A 24980-nucleotide genomic window follows, 5' to 3' on the forward strand; every position below is an offset into this window, starting at 1 on the left:
GCACTACCTGACCTCAGAACCTACTGTACACCTACGGTAGTCAAAACAGCCTCGTACTGGTACAACAACAGATACATTGACCAATGGGACAGAATTGAGAACCCAGATGTAAATCCATTCACCTACGGTCACTTGATTTCAACAAGGGCCCAAAATCCATCAAATGGGGAAAAGATAGTATTTTTTAACAAATGGTGTTGGCAAAACTGGACACCTGTCTGCAAAAAAAATGAAACAGGACCCACGCCTCACTTCATACACAAAAACTAATTGAAAATGGATCAAAGATCTAAATATAAAACCAAAAGTATAAAAATCATAGAAGAAAAAATAGGATCAATGCTAGAGGCCTTAATACATGGCATTAATAGGATACAAACCGTAACTAACAATGCACAAACCCCAAAGATAACTAGGATCTTCTAAAAATCAAACTTACGCTTGTCAAAAGACTTCACTAAGAGAGTAAAAAGAGAACCTGCAGACTGGGAAAAAAATTTGGCTATGACAAATCTGACAAAGGTCTAATCTCTAAAATCTATAGGAAAATCCAACACCTCTGCAATAAAAAGATGAATAATCCAATTAAAAAATGGGCAAAGGAAATGAACAGACACTTTACTGAAGAAGACATTCAAGCAGCTAACAGACACATGAGGATATGCTCTCCATCACCAGCCTTCAAAAAAAAGAAAAAAAACCATTGCTGTCGGGTCAATTCCAACTCATAATGACCCTATAGGACAGAGTAGGACTGCCTCATAGAGTTTCCAAGGAGCACCTGGTGGATTTGAACTGCTGACCTTTTGATTAGCAGCTGTAGTACTTAGCCACTATGCCACCAGGGTTTCCCACTAGCCATTAGAAAAATGCAAATCAAAATCACAATGAGATACCATCTTACCCCAGCATTGCTGGCACGAATCAAAAAAACAGAAAATATCAAATGTTGGAGGGGCTGCAGGGAGATTGAAACACTTATGCACTGCTGGTGGGAATGCAAAATGGTACAACCATTTTGGAAAACGATATGGCGCTTCCTTAAAAAGCTAGAAATAGAAATACCTTATGATCCAACAATCGCACTCCTAGGAATATACCCTAGAGAAATAAGAGCTATCACATGAATAGACATATGCACACCTGTGTTCATTGCAGCATTGTTCATGATATCAAAAAGATGGAAACAACCTAGATGTCCATGAACAGATGAATGATTAAACAAACTTTGGAACATACACACAAATGGAGTGCTAAGAACAATGATGAATCTTCACAACATGGGTGAATTTGGAGGGCATTATGCTGAGTGAAATAAGTCAACCATGAAAGGACAAATATTGTATGAGACCTGTCATGGATTGAATTATGTCCCCCCAAAAATGTGCGTATCAATCTGGCTGGGCCATGATTCCCGGTATTGCGTGATTTTCCTATATGTTGTAAATCCTGCCTCTATGATGTTAATGAGGGAGGATGAGTGGCAGTTGTGTTAGTGAGGCAGGACTCAACCTACCAGATTGGATTGTGTCTTGAGGCAATTTCTTAAGATATAAAAGAAAGAAGCAAGCAGAGAGACAGGGGGACCTCATAACACCAAGAAAGCAGTGCCAGGAGCAGAGCACATCCTTTGGACCCAGAGTTCCTGCGCAAAGAAGCTCCTAGTTCTGGGGAAGACTGATGAAAAGGCCGACAAAGAGAGAGAGCCTTCACCTGGAGCTGACACCCTGAATTTGGATTTTAGACCCCTGGACTGTGAGACAATAAATTTTTCTTTGTTAAAGCCATCCACTTGTGGTATTTCTGTTATAACAGCATGAAAAGGTTTACACACAATCTTTGATGGTTACGAGGGAGGGGAGGAGTGGGGAGGGAAAAACTCTTAACCAAATTTACCACTTATTAGACAATAGATAAGTGGTAACTTTGGTGAAGGGCAAGACAGTACTGTAAGACAGTAGACAATATAGGTGAAGCCAGCACAACTTGTCCAAGGCAAGGTCATGGAAGCCCCATAGACACATCCAAACTCCCTGAGGAGCCAAATTATTAGGCTGAGGGCTGTGGGGACTGTGATCTCGGGGAACATCTAGCTCAATTGGCATACCTATTTTATTAAAAAAATGTTCTACAATCTACATTGGTGAGTAGTATCTGGACTCTTAAAAGGTTGTGAGTGGCCATCTAAAATACTCCAGTGGTCTCACCCTTTCAGGAGCAAGACTGAATGGAGAAAACCAAAGATACAAGGGAAAGATTAGTCCAAAGGACTAACGAACCACAACTACAACAGCCTTCACCAGACTGAGTCCAGCACAAAGAGATGGTGCCCAGCTACCGCCACTGACTGCTCTGACAGGGATCACAATAGAGGGTCCTGGACAGAGCTGGAGAAAAATGTAGAACAAAATTCTAACTCACAAAAAAAGACCAGACTTACCGGCCTGACAGACACTAGAGAAACCCTGAGAATATGGCCCCAGACACCCTTTTAGCTCAGTCATGAAGTCACTCCTGAGGTTCAACCTTCAGCGAAAGATTAGAGAGGCCCATAAAACAAAATGAGACTAAAGGGGTACACCAACCCAGGGGCAAGGACTAGAAGGCAGGAAGGGACGGAAAAGCTGGTAATAGGGAACCCAAGGTTGAGAAGGGAGAGTGTTAACGTGTCGTGGGGTTGTCAACCAATGTCACAATACGTGTACTAATTGTTCAATGAGAAGCTAGTTTGTTCTGTAAACCTTCACCTAAAGTGTAATTAAAAAAAAAGAATAGTTGCACAACTCAAAAAAATGTAATTAATGTTACTGAATTGTATGCGCAGAAACTGTTGAATTGCTATATGTGTTGTGTGTATTCTCAACAACAACAAAAAAACAGACCTGGAGGGCCACTATGGGTCCTTCTAGCCCCAGTGTCTGGGATATGGCTCCTGGGTCACCGGAATCTGGTAGTGTCATAAACACACCAAAACCAAACCTGCTGCTGTCAAGTCTATTCCGACTCATAGCGACCCTATAGGACAGAGGAGAACTGCCCGATAGAGTTTCCAAGGAGCACCTGGTGGATTCGAACTGCCAGCTTCTTGGTTAGCAGCTATACCTCTTAACCACTATACCACCAGGGTTTCCTGGTAGTCCTAAATTCACAAGGAGGAGAGAGAATCAAGATCAGCTGATTCCTGTGAGGTAGAGGTCAGATACACCTCCACTATCCAGCCTTTTTTCCAATTCTGACACCAGCCATCCTCTCCCTGGCACTCTCTACTTCTCCGTTGGGTTCAATAATTTATTGCAATGGCTACACAGAACTCACAGACCATACTCATGATTTTATGAGTCTATTTTTTTTTTTATCAGGGAAGTAACAAACTACAACTCAGGATAAGGATCAACTTGGAGGTAACACAAACAACTCAGGAGACAGGATACAGTTTGTCAATCAGGACAGCTTCCAGTCAACACAGTGCTCAGCTCCTCAGCTGTGCCTGAAGGTAGGCCTTACTCTCAGCCTGGTATCAACCGCCCGGCCTCATTGCTCAGGCAAATGTTAGACCCCTTTAGCTTCACTGACAAGTGCGTGGAGGCATCCCACTCTACCAGCAAGCCTCCTTGCCCAAAAGTGCTCAGCTCTCTCACACCGCAGCCATCTCACACCAGTCTCCTGGTTCCCACTGTCTCGTGCTACTGCTGTGTCATCTTTCCCCATCTCTAGCCATCTTCAGTATTACAGCTCTTTCTCTCCTGGGTCTAGGAGGTTCTCAGTGCAGGGACCCCAGATACAAAGGATGTACTCTGCTCCTGGCTTTTCTTCTTGATGGTAGTGAGGTCCCCTTCAATCTCTGCAGGATTATCTCTTTTATAAACCTACTCCTCCCACCAAGACCACGAACTGACCAATCCCCTCTGTAGGCCGCCTAATTTGCTTAGTAAACTGTTTAATCCATTTGCAAGATTGTGGTTTAGCAAATCATCTTGGCAGAACTACAAATCCAGAGCCAGGAAGGCCACGTATAAAGAGAAACCCATCTCACTGCAGTCACACTGTGGTAAAAAATAAAAAACTCGGAAACCCAGTGCCGTAGAGTTGATTCCGATTCACAGTGACCCTATAGGACAGAGTAGAACTGCCCCATAGAGTTTCCAAGGAGCGCCTGGTGGATTCAAACTGCCGACTCTTTGGTTAGCAGCCATAGCACTTAACTACTATGCCACCAAGGTTTCCATAGGCAACTGCAATAGAAATGGCAGGAAAGCCTAGTAGTTAAAGGCTGGCTCTAAGTTAGAACTTGATTTAAATCCTGACTCTTCCATTAAGCTGTGTGACCTTGGGCATGTTACTCAATGTCTCTTAATCTGTGACCTCATCTGTATGTGGAGATCCCAATGGTACAACGCCTACCTCAAAGGCTGGCTGTAAACATTAGATTCAAATAATAATCCAGGTATAGTATAGTATTTAGCTTAAGATCTGACACATGGCCAGTACTCAATAAACATTAGCTATTGTTTTTATTGTTATAGTGCTGGAGATGGGCCAGAGGTGGCTGGTTCCCAGGGCCCAGTGAACTAGGACGGACACAATTAAAGCACTGAATTGGTCAGCAGCCAGAAAGTTACATTGCAATGCTTTATTTAGACACCCAAAGTGCACTTTTCTTGTTTCATTTAATTTTGATTCATACACTTCCAAATTGTGACTGGTAGGACAACACTCAGAGATGGGGAAGGTGTTTTTTGTTTTTGTTTTTAATTTTTATTGTGCTTAAAGTGAAAGGTTACAAATCAAGTCAGCCTCTCACACAAAAACCTACATACACCTTGCTAAACTCAAAAATACTCCCAATTGCTCTCCCCCAAATGAGACAGCCCACTCCCTCCCTCCTCTCTCTCTTTTTGTGTCCCTTTTGCCAGCTTCTAGCCCCCTCTATCCTCTCATCTCCCCTCCAGGCAGGAGATGCCAACATAGTCTCAAGTGTCTACCTGATCCAAGAAGCTCTCTCCTCACCAGCATCCTTCTCCAACCCATTGTCCGGTCCAATTCCTGTCTGAAGAGTTGGCTTTGGGAATGGTTCCTGTCCCCTGGGCCAACAGAAGGTCTGGGGACCATGACCACCGGGGTCCTTCTAGTCTCAGTCAGACCATTAAATCTGGTCTTTTTATGAGAATTTGGGGTCTGCATCCCACTGCTCTCCTGCTCCCTCAGGGGTTCTCTGTTGTGTTTCCTGTCAGGGCAGTCATCAGTTGTAGCCGGGCACCCTCCAGTTCTTCTGGTCTCAGGCTGATGTAGTCTCCGGTTTATGTGGTCCTTTCTGTCTCTTGGGCTCATAATTAGCTTGTGTCTTTGGTGTTCTTCATTCTCCTTTGCTCCAGGTGGGTTGAGACCAATTGATGCATCTTAGATGGCCACTTGCTAGCAATTAAGACCCCCGACGCCACTCTCCAAAGTGGTATGCAGAATGTTTTCTTAATAGATTTTATTATGCCAATTGATTTAGATGTCACCTGAAACCATGGTCCCCAAACCCCGCCCCTGCTACGCTGGCCTTCAAAGCATTCAGGGTATTCAGTAAACTTCTTTGCCTTTAGTTTAGTCCAGTTGTGCTGACCTCACCTGTGTTATGTGATGTCTTTTCATTCACCTAAAATAATTCTTATCTACTATCTAATTAGAGAATACCCCTCTCCCTCCGGCCCCTCATAACCATCAAAGAATATTTTCTTCTCTGTTTAAACCATTTCTCGAGTTCTTATAATAGTGGTCTTATACAAAATTTGTCCTTTTTGCAGCTGCCTAATTTCACTCAGCATAATGCCTTCCAGATTCCTGCATGTTATGAAATGTTTCACGGATTCATCATTGCTCTTTATCAATGCATACTATTTCATTGTGTGAATATACCATAATTTATTTATCTATTATCTATCCATTGATTGGCACCTGGGCTGCTTCCACCTTTTTGCTTTGTAAACAGTGGTGCAATGAACATGGGTGTGCATGTATCTGTTCGTGTAAAGGCTCTTATTTCTCTAGGATATACTCCAAGGAGTGGGATTGCTGGATCATATGGTAGTTCTATTTCTAGCTTTTTAAGGAAGTGCCATATCGATTTCCAAAGTGGTTGTACCATTTTACATTCCCACCAGCAGTGTATAAGTTCTCCAGTCTGTCCACAAACTTTCCAAAATTTATTTTTTGTTGGAGTGAGATGGTATCTCATTGTAGTTTTGATTTGCATTTCTCTAATGGCTAATGATCGTGAGCACTTCCTCATGTATCTGTTAGCTACCTGAATGTCTTCTTTAGTGAAGTGTCTATTCATATCCTTTGCCCATTTTTTAACTGGGTTATTTGTCTTTTTGTTGTTGAGTTTTTGCAGTATCATGTAGATTTCAGAGATCAGGTGCTGATAAGAAATGTCATAGCTAAAAACTTTTTCCCAGTCTGTAGGTAATCTTTTTACTCTTTTGCTGAAGTCTTTGGATTAGCACAGGTGTTTGATTTTTAGGAGCTCCCAGTTGTCTTGGGAACCCTGGTGCCATAGTGGTTAAGTGCTACGGCTGCTAACCAAAGGGTCAGCAGTTCGAAGCTGCCAGGTGCTCCTTGGAAATTCTATGGGGCAGTTCTACTCTGTCCTATAGGGTCGCCATGAGTCGGAATCAACTCGATGGCACTGGGTTTGGTTTTTCCCAGTTGTCTAGTTTCTCTTCTGCATTGTTAATAATGTTTTGTATACTGTTTATGCCGTGTATTAGGGCTTCTAACATCCCTATTTTTTCTTCCACGATCTTTATCATTTTAGATTTTATATTTAGGTCTTTGATCAATTTTGAGTTTGTTTTTGTGCATGGTGTGAGGTATGGATCTTGTTTCATTTTTTTGCAGTTGGATATCCAGTTATGGAACCCCCTTTTGTTAAAAAGACTGTCTTACTCATCAGACATGAAAGGGACTGGACAGTGGGTAGGAGAGAGATGCTGATGAAGAGTGAGCTAATTATATCAGGGGGACGCTTGAGACTGTGTTGGCATCTCCTGTCTGGAGGGGGGATGGGAGGGTAGAGAGAGTTGGAAGCTGGCAAAATTGTCACGAAAGGAGAGACTGGAAGGGCTGACTCATTAGGGGGAGAGCAAGTAGGAGTACGGAGTAAGGTGTATATAAACTTATATGTGACAGTCTGACTTGATTTGTAAACGTTCACTTGAAGCTCAATAAAAGTTAATAAAAAAAAAAACTGTCTTTTCCCCATTTAACTGATTTGGGGCCTTTGTCAAATATCAGCTGCTCACGTACGGATGGATTTATGTCTGGATTCTCAATTCTGTTCCGTTGGTCTATGTATCTGCTGTTGTACCAGTACCAGGCTGTTTTGACTACTGTGGCTGTATAATAGGTTCTAAAATCAGGCAGAGTGAGGCCTCCCACTTTGTTGTTCTTTTTCAGTAATGCTTTACTTATCTGGGGCCTCTTTCGCTTCCATATGAAGTTGGTGATTTGTTTCTCCATCTCATTAAAAATGTCATTGGAATTTGAATCGGAATTGCATTGTATCTATAGATCACTTTTGGCAGAATAGACATTTTTACAATGTTAAGTCTCCCTATTCATGAGTAAGGTATGTTTTTCCACTTATGTAGGTCTCTTTTGGTTTCTCGCAGTAGTGTCTTGTCGTTTTCTTTGTATAGGTCTTTTACATCTCTGTTAAGATTTATTTCTAAGTATTTTACCTTCTTGGGGGCTACTGTAAATGGTATTGATTTGTTGATTTCCTCCTCAATATTCTTTTTGTTGGTGTAGAGGAATCCAACTGATTTTTGTATGTTTATCTTTTATCCTGGTGCTCTGCTGAACTCTTCTATTAGCTTCAGTCGTTTTCTTGAGGATTCCTTAGGGTTTTCTGTGTGTAAGATCATGTCATCTGCAAATAGAGATACTTTTACTTCTTCCTTACCAATGTGGATGCCCTTTATTTCTTTATCAGCCTAATTGCTCTGGCTAGGGCCTCCAGCACAATGGTGAATAAGAGTGGTGATAAAGGGCATCCTTGTCTGGTTCCCGTTCTCAAGGGGAATGCTTTCAGACTCTCTCCATTTAGGACGATGTTGGCTGTTGGCTTTGTATAAATGCTCTTATTATGTTGAGGAATTTTCCTTCTATTCCTATTTTGCTGAGAGTTTTTATCAAGAATGGGTGTTGAACTTTGTCAAATGCCTTTTCTGCATCAGTTGATAAGATCATGTGGTTCTTGTCTTTTGTTTTATTTATGTGGTGGATTACATTAATTGTTTTTTCTAATGTTGAACCATCCCTGCATACCTGGTAAATCCCACTTGGTCGTGGTGAATTATTTTTTGATATGTTGTTGAATTCTACTGGCTAGAATTTTGTGGAGGATTTTTGCATCTAAGTTCATGAGGGGTATAAGTCTGTAATTTTCTTTTTTGTGGAGTCTTTACCTGGTTTTGGTATCAGGGATATGCTGGCTTCATAGAATGAGTTTGGTAGTATTCCATTCTTTTCTATGCTCTGAAATACCTTTAGTAGTAGTGGTGTTAACTTTTCTCTGAAAGTTTGGTAGAACTCTGGAGTGGAGTTGTCCAGGCCAGGGGTTTTTTTTGTTGGGAGTGTTTTGATTACCTTTTCAATCTCCTCTTTTGTTATGGATCTATTTAGTTGTTCTACCTCTGTTCGTGTTAGTTTAGGTAGGTAGTGTGTTTCTAGGAATTCATCCATTTCATCTAGGTTTTCAAATTTGTTAGTGTACAATTTTTCATTGTAAATTGATATCATTCTTTGAATTTCAGTTGGGTCTGTTGTAATATCGCCTATCTCATTTCTTATTTGGGTTATTTGCTTCCTTTCCTGGTTTTCTTTCTTCAGTATGGCCAAGGATTTATCAATTTTTTCAAAGAACCAGCTTTTGGCCTTGTTAACTCTTTCAATTGTTTTTCTGTTTTCTTTTCATTTAATTCTGCTCTAATTTTTATTATTTGCTTTCTTCTGGTGCCTGAGGGTTTCTTTTGTTGCTCTCTTTCTATTTGTTCAAGTTGTAGGGATAATTCTTTGATTTGGCCCTTTCTTGTTTTTGTGTGCGTGCATTTATTGATATAAACAGACCTCTGAGCACTGCTTTCGCCATGTCCCAAAGGTTCTGGTAGGAAATGTTTTCATTCTCATTGGAGTCTAAGAATTTTTTTATTTCATCCCAGCCATTTTTGAGCAGGGTATTGTTCTGTTTCTAAGTGTTTGATTTCTTTTCCCTGCTTTTTCTGTTATTGATTTCTACTTTTATGGCCTTATGGTCACAGAAGATGCTTTGTAATATTTCGATGTTTTGGATTCTGCTAAGGCTTGCTTTATGACCTAATATGTGGTCTATCCTCGAGAATGTTCCATGTGCACTAGAAGAGAAAGTATACTTGGCTGCTGTTGGGTGGAGTGTTCTGTATATGTCTATGAGGTCAAGTTGGTTGATTGTGGCATTTAGATCTCCCGTGTCTTTATTGAGCTTCTTTCTGGATGTCCTGTCTTTCACTGAAAGTGGTGTGTTGAAGTCTCCTACTGTAATTGTGGAGCTGTCTATCTCACTTTTCAATGGTGTTAGAGTTTGTTTTATGTATCTTGCAGCCCTGTCATTGGGTGCATAAATATTTAATATGGTTATATCCTTCTAGTATATTGTCCCTTTAATCATTATGTAGTGTCCTTTCTTGTCCCTTGTGGTGGATTTAACTTTAAAGTCTATTTTGTCAGAAATTAACACTGCCACTCCTGCTCTTTGATTGTTTGCTTGATATATTTTTTTCCATCCTTTAAGTTTTAGTTTGTTTGTGTCTCCAAGTCTAAGGTGTGTCTCTTGTAGGCAGCATATAGATGGATCGTGTTTTTTAATCCATTCTGCCACTCTCTGTCTCTTTATTGGTGCATTTAGTCCATTTACATTCAGCGTAATTAGAGATAGATATGAGTTTAGTGCTGTCATTTTGATGTCTTTTTTTGTGTGTTGTTGACAGTTTCTTTTTCCCACTTAGTTTTTTGTGCTGAGTTGTTTATCTTTACATATTGTCTTTTCCTCTTATTCATTGTTGTTGATTTTGTTTCTGCTAAGTCTCTATTTTTTTGTTGTATTTTATTTTGATGTGTAGGGTAGTTTGTCTCCTTTATGGTTACCTTATTATTTACCCCTATTTTTCTAAATTTAAACCTAACTTTTATTTCCTTCTATCGCCTTGTCTTCCTCTTCATATGGAAGATCTATGACTACATTTCTTAGTCCCTCTTTATTGTTTTAATGTTGTCTTCTTTTACATAATAACATCACTGTTTCCCTGTTTTGAGTGTTTTATCTTGATTTATTTTTGTGAGTTCCTTGTCTGAGTTGACTTCTGATTGCTCTGTCCACTGTTCTAGTCTTGGGTTGATACCTGATATTATTGATTTTCTAACCAAAGAACTCCCTTTAGTATTTCTTGTGGTTTTGGTTTGGTTTTTAAGAATTCCCTAAACTTCTGTTTATCTGGAAATGTCCTAATTTCACCTTCAAATTTGATAGACAGTTTTGCTGGATGTAGATTCTTGGCTGGCAATTTTTTTCCTTCAATTTTTTTTATATAAGTCATCCCATTGCCTTCTTGCCTGCATGGTTTCTGCCAAGTAGTCTGAGTGTATTCTTACTGACTCTTCTTTGTAAGTGACTTTTTATTTATCCCTAAATAAAAATTTTTTTTATCCCTAGCTGCTCTTAAAATTCTCTATCTTTGGTTTTGGCAAGTTTGATTATAATACGTCTTGGTGACTTTCTTTTAAAATCTACCTTATGTGGAGGTTAATGAGCATTTTGGATAGATATCTTCTCATCTTTCATGGTATCAGGGAAGTTTTCTGCCAACAATTCTCTCTGTATTTTCTATTGTCACTCCCTGTTCTGGTACTCGTAGGTTATTTCTCTTGATAGAGTCTGACATGATTCTTAGGGTTTCTTCATTTTTTTTTTTTTTAATTCTTTTATCTAATTTTTCTTCAAATATATTGGTGCCAAGTGCTTTATCTTCAATCTCACCAGCTCTGCCTTCCACTTGCTCAATTCTGCTCCTCTGACCTTCTATTGAGTTGTCTAATTCTGTAATTTTATTGCTAATCTTCTGAATTTCTGATTGCTCTCTCCCTATGGATTCTTGCAGCTTATTAAATTTTTCATTATATTCTTGAATAACCTTTTTAATTTCTTCAACTGCTTAATCTGTGTGTTCCTTGGCTTGTTCTGCATATTGCCTGATCTCCTTCCTAATCTCGCTCGTGATGTCTTGAGGAGTTCTGTATATTAATTTTTTGTATTCCTCATCTGGCAATTCCAGGAAGGCACCTACATCCAGAAGATCCCCTGATTCTTTGTTTTGAGAGCTTGTTGAAGTGATCATGGTCTGCTTCTTTATGTGATTTGATATTTACTTTTGTCTCCAAGCCATCCGTAAGTTATTTTATTATGTATTATGTAAGTTATGTTTGCTTACTGTATCCTAGTTCTTGCTTTTTTTTTTTTTTTGATATGCCCAAATAGGTTGCTTGAGTGAGCTAGCTTGATTATTTTCATCTTTTAAGCTCTAATGTCCTGTTACCAAGTGGCTAGAGCTGTTATCAAGTATATCAGCCTAGGAATCCATTCACTTTTTTTGAATGAATTCAGCTCAGGTGTCCAGGTAGTTGGTCATCAAGTGTGTGGTACAAGCTCTCTCTTACAGTCTTAGAGTGCAGAGGTGATTGGTATAGGTACCAGTATCTGGTTGCAGCAGGGGGGGTCACACTCTGAACAAGGCAGAGGGCGAGAACCACCCCCCGAGTGTCTGTGAGGAAAACACACCCCTGTTCCCTACGGTGCACAGGTGGGTGGATTCTGCAGATGGACCACAGGCACCCGGTGTTTTGGTTGTAAGGACTGGGAGGTACCAGTTGTCCTTGGACCCCTGTCATGGATGGCTGGGTGACCTGAGTGGAGGCATCAGTCCTTATGCCCCTGATGTGGGTAGGTGAGGACCCTGTTTAATAGGCAAAACTGGGTCAAACATCAAACAGACCCCTCTCCCCTGCACAGCTGAAACAGTTGCAGTCTGCCAACAAGGGTCTATTCTCCTGAAATAGGCCCACACAGGTCCATGCAGGGGTGAAAGGTATTCAAAATCCATGGACCATTTATGCCTGGGCAGGAGCCACTTCTGTCCTGAGCTCCTCAGGTTAGTGCAGCTGACAAATTATCTTTTCCCTCAAGTGTGAATTTATTCCTTCTCCAAGGCCAAGAGAATGGCTCGGAGCACTCAGCAGGACCTATCTCAGGCCCAGGGAAATCGACAGCCACTGAAGGGGGCTTGGGGGCGTGGAGCACAGTAAAATACACACAAGTACTTAGTTTTTGCCGAGAGCGCCATTCTTCTCTGGTTCCAGAGGTGTGAGTAGGCTGTGCAGCTGGCTGTTTCTCCCTGAGGAAACCGTGGCCAAAGGCTACCGCCAGCCCACAGCAGTTGTTCCCGGGAATGGTGCCTGGTGGATCCTGGCAATTCAGGTCTGGCAACTCCTCTCCACTTCTGAACTGTCTCTCCATCCCCTGCCACTCAGTCTGTTTTCTAACTTTGCCTTGTTGTTCAGGGCTCCTAGCTTGTCATAAGTATAATCATCTCACTTGTTTTTTCAGGTCTTTGTTGTAACAGGGATCACTGGAAGCATCTGGCTACTCTGCCACCTTGGCCCCACCTCCTAGAAGCTGCTTTTTGACGCGAGAATAGTTCTCTCCTGCAGATCACCTTTGAGTTACAACTCTATTACCAGTGCTTGTCAGAGACTCCACATGGCATCTTTATCTTGCACAGATACCTCTAGCACTATGGCATCTGTTGAGTCACAAGGCCCACGTGGCAGGGATTCTTGTATGTCGCCAGAACATGTTGTAGAGCTTTCTCTTGCTCTGGGCCCTATTCAAATCTGACAGCCTTCAAGTTGCTCAGTAAATGGGTCAGATCAGAATTTCCACGGTATGTGCTGGCACTAAGTCCCCAAAAATCTACCAGACATTGTGCTTCTTTTCCAGTGGGAGGAGATGCAAGGTACAATAACTGAGTGTAGTCCATTGCACGTCTATACCACAATGTGTTTATCCACTCTCTTGTTGATGGACATTTAGGTAATTTACACCTTTTTCATATTGTGAAAAAAGTTATAAGCATCTTTGTACTTTTGTGGACACATTTTTTTTTAATTTATCTTGAGAAATTGCTGAGCCATAGGGTGAATAGAGATTTAACTTTACAAGACAGTGCCAAACAGTTCCCCAGAGTTTGCACCATTTATGCTTTCACCTGTAAGAGTTCCAGTTGCTCCACATCCTCTTCATCCTTTGGTGCTTTAGTCTTTTTTATTCTAGTTCTATGAAGTGGCTTCTCATTATAGTTTCAATCTGTATTTCCTTAGTGACTATTGATGAATACTTTACACATGTTAAAAAAAAAAAAAGCCACTTGCCATTGAGTCAATTCTGACTCACAGTGACTTCATGTGTGTATGGTAGAGCTCCACTCCACAGGGTTTTCAAAGCTGTGACCTTTTGGAAGATTGTCAGAGCTTTCTTCTGAGGCATGAGCTGGTTGGAGCCAACAACCTTTTGGTTAGTAGCAGAGAGCTTATTGTGCCACCCAGGGACTCCTTTACTGACCACTTATTTGTACAGTAAAACCTGTGAAAGCTGGAACCTGTGTAAGGCAAAAACCTGTCAGAGAAGGAAAACTCAAATATTTTCCACTAAAACAAGTGATAGAAAAGTGGTAAGACTGCACCCTGGCAAAGGAGGAAAGCTTGCCAGATCTGGAAAAACGAGACAGTCTCGTCAAGTTCTGGCTCTCACAGGTTTCACTGTGTATCTTCCTTTGTGAAGTTTATGTTAAAGTTTTTTTGTATATTTTATTGGATTATCTTTTTATTGTTGATTTGTAGCAGACCTTTATATATCCTGGATAGAGGTATTTTGTCAGACATGTGTTGTAAACATTTTTTTCTGTGGCCTATCTAATCATTTTATCCATGAGTTCCAGAAAGCATATGAAAAGCATGGAGGAGAGATAATACAGTAACAGAAAATGGATAAGAATTTTTCACAACTCACGAAAAACATCAACCCACAGATCCAGGAAACACAATTTGTCTCAAGGAAGTTAATATATATAAAAGAGGATCATGTATGGACTAATCATGGTTGTACATCATTTTGCAAAGATTTTCAATAATCCATTCTTTCGACTTGAAGTCAGCTTCCTCCAAAAAAGTGAGTAGACTTTTCTAACTAGGTCCCCAGGAGAAACTGAAATGAGTGGGAGGGATGGTAACTTGTTTTCACTTTTCTCTTCCTGTTTTTTCAGAGCCTGGGAAAGCTAATCAGAATTTCCAGTCTTTTCCAATTCCCAAATGATTTCTTAATTTAAAACGAATTCCAAGAAAACAAAACTCTCTCCATGTGGAGAAGACTCCGCACCCCACCACGGACCATCATTCTAGAAAGAGGCAGTCTGGGGTAAGGGGTAGCCCAGCCCCAGTCCGTTACCCCCACCCGGCACGCATACGCCTTGGGCTTGGGGGCGATACCGGCGCCGAGGCGTCTCTAGACGCCGCGGTTAATGAATGGAAGCGCCCCACCGATGGCTGTGGCTGGACGTTAGCTGGAGACCCTGGAGGGGGGGGGGGGGGTCGGGCGGGGGACGTGTCCCCGTGGGTTCGAGCGGATCCTTGCAAGACGCAGGCGCCCCGCCATCCAGACGAGAATCACAACTGTACCCCTGAGCGTCCCTTGCCACCCACTGCTTCAGTCCGGCTGCATCCCAAACCAGCCCTTTAGCGGAGAGGTTCCGAGCCCTGGTCTCACTCGACCCGGCCCGCCGGCGTCAGGGACGCGGGCCTGAGCCTCGGCCACCCCTCTTTGCGGCAAGCTCCGCGAAGCTCCACTGTCAGATGTGGGGTCAGGGAGCTCTCTTGCCCCCCAACGGCATCTGACTGAGGTGAACAGGATATTAACAAGAGCTTCTGAAGCAACTACCATCAAAAGGCACCTTTACCGATGATGACAAAACCCGGGTCGAGTGCAGCCGCCCGGCCCTCTCGGGCGCCGCCAGCCCGGGCCTTCCCCGGCGCGGGCGGGCGGCCGCAGCCCAGCGGCCCTGGCTTCGCTCCAGACGGGACCTGGGTGACATCACCAACTCCTCCGATCGGCGGGAGGGGGCCCCGAAATCCCCTAAAAATATTGTGAGTAATCGCCGGGCCCGCCTCCAGGCGGGGCCGGACCTCGGGAGCGAGCGGAGCCGCCGCGCAGCGCCGGGAGCAGCTCTAGGCGGACGGCCTCCTCGTCCGTGCGCGGCGCGCGCTCGTTCCCGGCCCCAGCGGCGCGCGAGGCCTCCTGGGCCCCCAGCAGCGCGCACTCGCTCCCGGCGGCGGCGGCGCAGCGCGCAGGCGCAGCCGGGTTCCGGGCAGTGACGCGGTGTCGGGCGCGCGCGGCGCATTTCCGCCTCTGGCGAATGGCTCGGCTGTAGCGCGCGCTGCGGGCCCAGCTGCGACCCCGGCCCCGCCCCCGGGACCCCGGCCATGGAAGGTGAGGGCGCTCTCGGATCCCGGGGGGTGGCCGCGCGGGGCCACCGAGGCCGTGGCGGGAGCCGTCGCACGCCTTCCGCCCCTTCCTGCGCTGGCGGGTGCTGCGCAGGGAGCGGCCGAGCCGGATGGTGGCGCGGGGCGGGGCAGGCGGCGAGGGGTCTGACTCAGTTTCCCCTCGGGGTGGAAGGGGACCTTGACTCAGTTTCCTCCCTGGGTGGGGGTGCGAGTCAGACCCTGACTCAGTTTCCCTCCGTGGTCCATGGGGGTAACTCTAACTTTGTTTCCCTGTTAGGGGAACGTGTGCCTGAGTCGATTTCTCCTCAGCATAGGAGATGGGGAGAAACCTCCCTCAGCTCTCTTTATGAAACTAGAGAGGGTCCTGACTCAGTTTCCCTAAGTAAAGGGAGGAAGGACACCAGATCCAGTTTTCCCGTAGGAAACAGGTGTTTCTGGCTCCGTTACCCCACCCCTTAGCTTCACTGCAGGTTTGAGGAGCAGGCCCTGATTTAGTTTCCTTTGGTGGGCGCTTGGCTCCATATTCTCTTGGCGGGGATGGGGTCCAGAGGATGGACAGTGGCTTATGCTGACTCTTGGCCCCCTCGTCTTCCAGATCTGTTCCCTCTCATCTTCCCTTCGGGTAAGTGGACTGTCCTCCGTCAGTGGCTCGGGTGGATCTCCCCACAGCTGGGGCAGTGGGGCAGCCGCTAATAAGGGCTCACCATGTCCCCTGCAGAGCCGGCCCAGGCCACCGGCCCCTATGTGGAGATCATCGAGCAGCCCAAGCAGCGGGGCATGCGTTTCCGCTACAAGTGCGAGGGCCGCTCAGCGGGCAGCATCCCAGGCGAGAGGAGCACCGATACCACCAAGACCCACCCCACCATTAAGGTCAGCACTGCGTCACCAGCTCTCAGGGGTAGGCTGGGGGTATGGAGTGGTGGGGGAGTGGCCTGTTGAGCCCTGGCAGGCTTGCCTCCAGGTCACTATGCCCTCTGTGTCTGGGAGTCGGCTTTGGAATTCTTGGGCCTCTAGGGTGTTCTCTGTACTTTGGACAGATCAATGGCTACACAGGGCCAGGGACAGTTCGCATCTCCCTCGTCACCAAGGACCCCCCTCACCGGCCTCACCCACACGAGCTCGTGGGGAAGGACTGTCGAGATGGCTTCTATGAGGCTGAGCTCTGCCCAGACCGCTGTATCCACAGGTGAGCTCCCCACAGGCCCAGGGTGGGCTGGCAGGACGGGAGGTGGGGCTAGGCACAGGAGGCAGGGCAGCTGCATCCACGTGTGAGCCCCCCACAGGCCCGGGGTGGGCTGCGGGACAGGAGGCAGGGCAGTCACAAGCTGTTACAGTGTTACTCCTTTCTGGCCACGGGGCAGAGTTCCTCACCCCTTGTCCTGGGCCCAGCTTTACAAACAGACTTTCCTAGTCTTGGAACGATCTGTTCATGGACCCCCCTCTCTAGCAGATGTGAGCTCCTTGGGGCAGGGATGGGGCCTTAATCACCTCTGGACCCCTGCCCTGTGGTTGGAATGGTGAGTCCGTCAGTGCCCCATCTCTTGTGCCAAGAAAGAAAACCAAGCCAGCAGTCTCCCTTGGAGCTGACTACCTCACAGTGCTGGGCCAAGTAAATATACGGGAAAGTAAATGAGAGAATGGTGGAGTGTAATCATTTCAGTGATGAAAACAAAACCGGCTAGTAGATAGGAAGGCGCCCTGGTGGCGCAATGGTTAAGTGCTCAACTGCCAACTGAATGGTATGTGGTTCGAACCTACCAGCCGCTCCATGGGAGAAAAACCTGGCAATCTGCCCCCGTAAAGATGTACAGCCTAGAAAACCCCATGAGGTAGTTCTACTCTGTTCTGTATGGTCACTAGGAGTCGGAATCAATTCGACGGCATACGACAACATAACAACAGTAGATTAGGAGAATAACCCAGGGCAGGGGGTCATTGCTTTGGATTGGAAGCTCCGGGAAGCCCTTGCTCAGCTACGACTTCTATGGTGAGAAATAGAGAAGCAGGGAAAGGATGTTCCAAGCAGAAAGAACAAATACAAAGGCTCAGAACTGGGAATGAGTTTAGCGTCTTAAAAAAAATCAGCTGCTTAGGAGCAGAAAAAAAGCCCATGGGGCTGGAGGAAGCTGGCAAGGGCCTGGTCATCCAGCGCTTCTCAGCCAGGGTCAGGAATCGGGGTTTCATTGCAGCCCAGTGGGGAGCCACTGGGATGGTTAAGCAGAGGGCGATGATAGGGGATGGAGAGGGAGGGAGGAAAGGCAAATTGGGCAAGGCAGGAGGGCCCAGGCTCTGCTGGAGACAGCATACTGACACCCGGAGGCCTCAGCTTCCAGAACCTGGGGATCCAGTGTGTAAAGAAGCGGGACCTGGAGCAGGCCATCAGTCAGCGCATCCAGACCAACAACAACCCCTTCCAAGGTGAGAGGTTGGGGGGTGAAGGCCTGGCCTGCCTGGTACACCCTCATCTCTGTCACCCTCCTGAGGCCACCTTTCCTGTGTCTTCCTCATTGACCAAGAATCACAGCACAGACAGGATCTCGTTTCTCATTCAGTACAGACTCCCACTTACCACTGGGGAAACAGTCCCAGACAGGACACGACGTCCAGGGTCATAGGTGGAGTCTGTGATGGGTCTAGAATCTTTTCTTTTTCCTTCTTGAGGATGCCGTCTATTGTTTCCCATGTTCTCAATCAGCCTTCCCAGCCCAGCGCTCCCTGCCTGTGCCCCTGCCCCCACTCTCCTGACCGCCTGTCCATCTGGCTCTCTTGCAGTCCCCATAGAGGAGCAGCGTGGGGACTACGACCTGAATGCTGTGCGGCTCTGCTTCCAGGTGACGGTGCGCGACCCGTCAGGCAGGCCCCTCCGCCTGCCGCCTGTCCTCTCTCATCCCATCTTTGACAACCGTGAGTGGCCAGGGAGCCATAGGAAGGGAAGAGGGGTTAGCTTGGGGAGGGGAAGGGGAAGCCGGGGGCTGTGGCCTGGGAGAGGTTCTCTGGCTTCACTTCATCATCTAGCAGGTTCACTGTTTTCTCTGTGCCCAGCTCTGTGCTGGCGGGGAGACCAGGCAAAGGGGACCCAGAGTTGCCAGGCTAGCAGGGAGTCAGTGGGGGATGGGTATTTCAATGTCATGTGATGAGAGGGTGGTCAAGGAAGGCCAGGGTCTGCTACCACCCTGTATGAAAACAGGCTAGGCGTTGTGTGCCCAGAACTGAGCCAGTGACACCAGGAACTGGACTTCAGGAACAAAATGATGTCAGAGAGTCATCTCAACAATGAGCTGGACTGACAGTGGTTGACAGCATTTTTAATTAAGTGTGTAGCAGGATGGATGAAACTAGAGGCCCCTGGGCCCCCAAGGGTGGTACTTGTTTTTTGCCTTATTTGATAATAACAGTCACTCAGACTTACTGAGCTCTTCCTACATGCCTTGCCCTCTTCCTGAGCTGGGGGTCAAAGTGGGCATTGCTGCCAAGGTGGGTGTGAACTGGGCCTCAAACATTACCCGTGTCAGGTGGAGGAAGAGGTGCGATCAGATCAGTTCCCCCTGGGCCGTGAGCTCCGTGAGGGCAGAGATGTTGAGGTTCTGTGCCTTGTTGTGTCTGAGCATCCACAGTGGTGCTGGGCACGTGGTAGGTGCTAGTGGACAGTTTCTGGCCTGGCTGGGGTGAGGAGCCAGTGGGGATGGTCTGACTTGGTCAGGAAGCTGTGGGCAAGCCCTTGCCTGTGGGCTGAGCAGGGCGGCAGTGGCTCCTACAGGCCAGCCCCCGGGACCTCTGGTGGTTCAAGGCTTCCTTCCTTACCACCCCCTTCAGGCGCCCCTAATACTGCTGAGCTCAAGATCTGCCGAGTGAACCGAAACTCTGGGAGCTGCCTTGGCGGGGATGAGATCTTCTTGCTGTGTGACAAGGTGCAGAAAGGTACACACCAGGGGGCAGGGCTGGGCTCTTTGGAGCAGGAGGTGGGGGAAACGTGGGGCAGAGATGGCAAGCATCACAGAACTGGCTCTAAACCCCCTACAAAACCTTGGGAGTCTCAGGGCTACCAAGTTGATATATCTCCGGAGCAAGCATCAGCATTTGGGGGACTGTCAGGGGTTTCAAGCATGCTGTCTCTCACTGCTGCCCCGTCTCCTGCAGAGGACATTGAAGTGTGTTTCACGGGACCAGGCTGGGAGGCCCGAGGCTCCTTCTCACAAGCCGATGTGCACCGGCAAGTGGCCATCGTGTTCCGGACACCACCCTATGCAGATCCCAGCCTGCAGGCTCCCGTGCGCGTCTCCATGCAGCTGCGGCGGCCTTCCGATCGGGAGCTCAGCGAGCCTATGGAATTTCAGTACCTGCCAGACACAGGTAGCCAGCTGGGAAGGACAGCCCAGAGAGAGAGAGTGGCCAGGACTGGGTATCCAAAGCTGTAGCTGGGAGACAGAAGTAGAGTCAGATTTGGGATGTACATCATATCTAGTTTTTGCCTCGTTTAATAGTAATAACAGCAACAGCCAAGACGTATGGAACTCTTCCTACCTGCTTGGTCCTATTCCAAGCACTTCAGTGAACTACCTGCTCTTACTCTCTCAGTAGCCTTTTGTGGTAGTTTACAGGTAAGGAAGTTGAGACACACGAGGTTGACTTGTCCAAGGTCACGTACCGACTAGTAGCAAGGCCAGCATTTGAACCCGGCCATCTGGCTCCTGGGTACAGTCGTCATGTTGTGTGTCTCTCCCACACTGCTGGGGCTGGGTCAGGTGGTCAGGCGTCTGAGCGCAGTAGGAACAGCCAGAAGGATCTTCATCCACAGCCCGTCCTCCAGCCCGGGGGCGATGCGTACTCTGGGAGCAGTCTAATAGGGCTCGGATGGCAGGGTAGCAAAAAAAAAAAAAATAGTCATGGGTTCATTCCACAAATAACCACTGGGTGCCAAGGGCTCATGCCAGGTATTGTGAATGTAAAGATGAGTAAGACATGAGGCCTGCCCTTTGGAAGCCCAGTCAAATGAGGAAGACAGACATGCAAAACAGATCCTGAAGTCGCAAGATGACATACAAAACCGAGGGCGGTGTGTGCTGAGTGTTATGGGAGCACAGAGGCAGAGTTGGGGAGGGTGCACAGAGGAGGTGACATTGGATTTGGAGGAGGACACATAGGAGCATTGTCAGGCAGGTGGGCCAGCATCTGGAAAGGCAAGGGTGGTGGGAAGTGCAACGTTGTGGTGGGAGGGGACGTTAGGCAGTGCGCAGGCCAGGCAGAGGAGGCCTTGAATGGTAAGCTCAAGGCATTCCCCAGGGTTTCACCCAAAGACAGCGGGAAGCCATCGAGGTTTGTGACCAGATCTGGAAGCTCTCTCTGGAGGCAGTGTGTCCTAGGGTCCAAGAGGGAGAGACTTGAGGTGGGACGGCGGTTTTGGAAGACGTTGCAGTGGCAGGGTTATCCAAGAGCTGAAGTTGGTAGTTCTGAAAGCCCCGAAGTAAATTATCAAATCATCAGAGGCAGAAGTAAGTCTTTTGAATCAGACCAGTCACACCAGGAAGAGAAGAGGCAGTGTGAGCCTCGCAGTGGGAATGGTAGCGTCTCCTGCACTTTCCTCCTTGGTTCCGCTCTCCAGCCCCACTGGCCTTTTTGTGTGTAACACACACCGAGCTCAGTCACACCTCAGGACCTGCACAGGAGCAGCTCCCTCTGCTTGATTCGCGTGGCCCCAGGGTTTCACATGCTGGCCCACACCAGTCCTCCCCCGACCACCTCTAAACTGGCTCCCTCTGCCTCCCTTTCGGTGCTGCTAGAACCCTGTTTACCTTCCTCAGACCTCCTCGCACATCTTGAGATCTCGTTTGTGCGTGTGGCTGTGTTCTGTTTCTACCACAAGGATACCAGCGCTTTGACGGCAGGAACCTTACGTGCATACTCATGGCTCTGTCCCCAGTGGCTAGGATGGAGCCTGGAGCATAGTGGGTGCTTGGTAGATACGTGTCGAGTTAGTGAGCAGGACCAATGAGAGAAAGAGAGACACTAAGTATGACTTCAAGGTTTCTAGCTTTGGAGGCAGCAGATGGAGGGTGAGGGAACCCAGGAGGAGAAAACCAGGTTTTGGAGGGGAGATGATTTGAGGTTGGCTTTGGACTGATGGATTGGGGTACTCTGGGGTTATCCAAGAGCTGAGGTTGTTAGACAGTTCTGAAAGCCCCAAACTATCAAACCATCAAAGACAGGATTAAGAGTCTGTTGAATTTTTAAGCAAACCAGTCGTACCGCAGCTGCCCCAGAGTATAGACAGATCAGGGCCAGCCTGGCTTGAGGCTGGAGATGCACTAAGACATGGCAGTACAGGTGTAAGGAGCTGGAGGCTAGGGTCTCCATGAGGCCCCTGTCCCCCAGAGCATGGCCCTGTTACCTCGAGTCACCCGTGTGGCCTTTGGATGGATAAATTCAGGCAGCAGAGGCTTTTTGAGAAAGCCAAAGGCTTTCAGACCTGCCAAGTGTCCCAGTGGCCTTGTCATTACCTGCAGAGGTTGGGAGAGGGTCTGAGGAAAGCTCTGCCCGTCACCTTCCTCCTGAGGGGCTTCAGAGGAGAGCGAGACCCACTTTTCCCTGTCACTCTCCCAGATGATCGTCACCGGATTGAGGAGAAACGCAAGAGGACATACGAGACCTTCAGGAGCATCATGAAGAAGAGTCCTTTCAATGGTGAGAGGCGGAGGTGGGAGAGCCCGAAAGAGGGGGAGCAGGCAGGGCAGGGGGCACAGGGCATTGAGAGCTGACCCAGACCTTGCCCTGCAGGACCCACGGACCCCCGGCCTCCAGCCCGACGCATCGCTGTGCCCTCCCGCAGCTCAGCTTCCATCCCCAAGCCAGGTAAGGCTTCCTTTTGCCCCCCCGGGACTGCTAGTTTGCTAGTTCAGATCTGGTCAGCCCACGGTGTCGACACCTCTTGGAGGGAGGTAGCCAGGAACGTGGGGCCCATTTTCTCAGAGGATGAGATGAGGCCTAGATTACCTCTGAGAGTCATCTGGGGTGCGGAGAAGGTGCAGATTCCTGGGCCCTGCTGGAGACCTGCTGAACCAGAGCCTTTGGAACTGCGGCCCAGGAACTAGCAGCTTCCCGGGGAGGCTGATGCACAAAACGTCTGAGAACCAAGCAGTGATTGGATAGAAATAAAAAATGGCAGTCTCTGCTCTCAGCTCTCACCTGAATCAGGCGAACAAAAAAAGTCACCTCGAAAGGGGTAAATTGTATATGCTGCTGTGTGGCTCAAAGAAGACTAACCTGGTACCCACTGGGCTCATTCCCCCTGGGGACTTGGTTTTCCAGCTGTTAAATGAGGAGGTTGGTCTCAGAAAGTATCCTTCCCTCTAAGAGCTGGAAGCGTTTTAAAATGTGAAAGGAGAGTTCTGTGGGCTGGAGTAGTCAGGGAGGGCTCCGAGGAGGAGGTGAGGCTAGAACTGGACCCTACAGGCTAGGTCAGGTTGGGTAAGAGGAAGGAGCTAGGGCGTTGGCAGTGACTTCACAGGGTGGGTTCATCCTGAGCACTGTGAAGAGGGGCTGGGGTCCAGGGGTGGGTCTCTTGGGCTTTCTCTGACCCCACTTCTTTGTCTCTCTCCTCCAGCCCCCCAGCCCTACCCCTTTACACCATCCCTCAGCACCATCAACTTTGAGGAATTCCCCCCCATGATCTTTTCTTCTGGGCAGATCCCAAGCCAGGCCCCAGCCCCAGTCCTAGCCCCGGCACCAGCTCCTGCCCCAGCCATGGCATCAACTCTGGCCCCGGTGCCAGCTTCCACCCCAGCCATGGCATCAGCTCTGGCCCCGGCGCCAGCTCCTGCCCCAGCCATGGCATCAGCTCTAGCCCAGGCCCCAACCCCTGGCCCAGTCCTAGCCCCAAGCCCTGCTCAGGCTGTGGGCCCACCAGCCCCCAAGACCGCCCAGGCCGGGGAAGGGACACTGACAGAGGCCCTGCTACAGCTGCAGTTTGATGCTGACGAAGATCTGGGTGCCCTGCTCGGCCACAGCACGGACCCAGCTGTGTTCACAGACCTGGCATCTGTCGACAACTCCGAGTTTCAGCAGCTGCTTAACCAGGGTGTGTCTATGGCCCCCCATGCAGCCGAGCCCATGCTGATGGAGTACCCTGAGGCTATAACCCGCCTGGTGACAGGGTCCCAGAGGGCCCCTGACCCAGTTCCCGCCCCCCTGGGTGCCTCAGGGCTTGCGAACGGCCTCCTCTCAGGGGATGAAGACTTCTCCTCCATCGCAGACATGGACTTCTCAGCCCTGCTAAGTCAGATCAGCTCCTAAGGCGGTGGGGGGGCGGTGACAGTGCCCTGCCTGGAGCACTGCGGCTGCAGGGGACTGAACCCTTCCAAAGGCACTTAATGGATTCCGGGGTGCATGCTCCTACTGCCCCCAATTCCTTTGGGCGATGTCTTGGGGGAACACATTTTATTCTTTTATCAGCAGTATCTATCTGTCTCTCTTTTTGGAGGTGCTTAAGCAGAAGCATTAACTTCTCTGGAGAAAGGGGAGCTGGAAGGACTCAAACTCTTTTCCTGTCCTGATGTTCTGCTCCCTTCTCTCTGTAGAGAACTCTGGGGGCCCCATCCCCACCCTCCCGCATCTAGTACTCCCCTAGAGAGAAGGGCAGACTGGAGCTATGGCCTTTAGGGCTACAAAGTCGTCTTATCAGGTGTCTTCCTCAAACCATGGATTTCATTTACTCCTTTAGCCAAAACAATGCCCTGCACCAGCTCCTCTGTGGCGCTAGCATTGTCCTTGTCCCTAACACCAGCGTCTGAGGCCCTGGCCTTCCTGCCAGCCCTTTCCTTGCTCAATTGTGGCTAAAGGGAACTGATGGGACAGCACTGGCCCTCTCCAGAATCCAGAGGGGGTTTGGGCTGAGATGCCCTCATTCCCCGTTTTCTCAAGTGCCTTAATGGTAGGGCAAGTGGTTTGGAGGATGGGGGAGGGCAGGCTGATGGCTCTCCAGTCAAGAGGCACAGTTTATACTGAAAAATCAAAGCAGTTGGACTCTTGCTCTTTCTACTCTGAACTAATAAATTCGCTGCCAAGCTGACCAGAGCTTCGCCTTCTTTCAGCAAACACAGCGCATACCCTTTGCTGGTTGTGTCACACGATGGTGAAAGATAGATGGATATGCACACTCATGGGGAGCTTGCGGTCTGAGGGTGCTTGGAAACCCCTAGTTACCTTGCAGTGGAGGAAAGCAGGCAGCGGAGGTGGGGTCCCAGTCCTGTGGCAGTGAGACCCAGCACTCCCCGCACCTGACCCTGACGGGATGGAGTCGTTTTAGCCGACTTCACAGGGGCTGCATACATTAGCTCCAGGCCTTAAGCAGAGGGGCT

At 47.9% G+C, this 24980-nt stretch overlaps 1 protein-coding gene across 4 annotated transcripts; it reads left to right on the forward strand.

The window, feature by feature from the left end:
* The first annotated feature begins 15509 nt into the window (after positions 1–15509).
* RELA (RELA proto-oncogene, NF-kB subunit) lies at positions 15510–24691 on the forward strand. 4 transcript variants are annotated; one of them, XM_010599038.3, is made up of 11 exons: positions 15510–15616; positions 16226–16252; positions 16349–16500; positions 16668–16816; positions 17957–18048; positions 18403–18534; positions 19444–19548; positions 19768–19980; positions 22228–22308; positions 22402–22476; positions 23228–24691. In XM_010599038.3, the coding sequence occupies exons 1-11, from the start codon at positions 15610–15612 to the stop codon at positions 23914–23916; spliced, it is 1722 nt and encodes a 573-aa protein (XP_010597340.1). In that variant the 5' UTR covers positions 15510–15609; the 3' UTR covers positions 23917–24691. The 4 variants fall into 4 exon arrangements, with proteins under 4 accessions (XP_010597340.1, XP_064143849.1, XP_023415353.1 ...); XM_064287779.1 differs by lacking the exon at positions 17957–18048 and having other exon boundaries at positions 15511–15616; XM_023559584.2 differs by lacking the exon at positions 15510–15616 and having other exon boundaries at positions 15776–16252.
* Positions 24692–24980: the final 289 nt, after the last annotated feature.

Source organism: Loxodonta africana, chromosome 7 (genome assembly GCF_030014295.1).
Source record: "Loxodonta africana isolate mLoxAfr1 chromosome 7, mLoxAfr1.hap2, whole genome shotgun sequence".
In the NCBI taxonomy this organism is placed as follows: Eukaryota; Metazoa; Chordata; class Mammalia; order Proboscidea; family Elephantidae; genus Loxodonta; species Loxodonta africana.

What these genes read in the sequence shown, in the direction of transcription:
- RELA (XM_023559584.2), top strand. Translation starts at nt 16,168, where the DNA reads ATGGGGTCCAGAGGATGGACAGTGGCTTATGCTGACTCTTGGCCCCCT. An exon ending in CCAGACCGCTGTATCCACAG is followed by an intron (nt 16,817 to 17,956) that starts GTGAGCTCCCCA and finishes CGGAGGCCTCAG; the next exon opens with CTTCCAGAACCTGGGGATCC. An exon ending in TCAGTACCTGCCAGACACAG is followed by an intron (nt 19,981 to 22,227) that starts GTAGCCAGCTGG and finishes TCACTCTCCCAG; the next exon opens with ATGATCGTCACCGGATTGAG.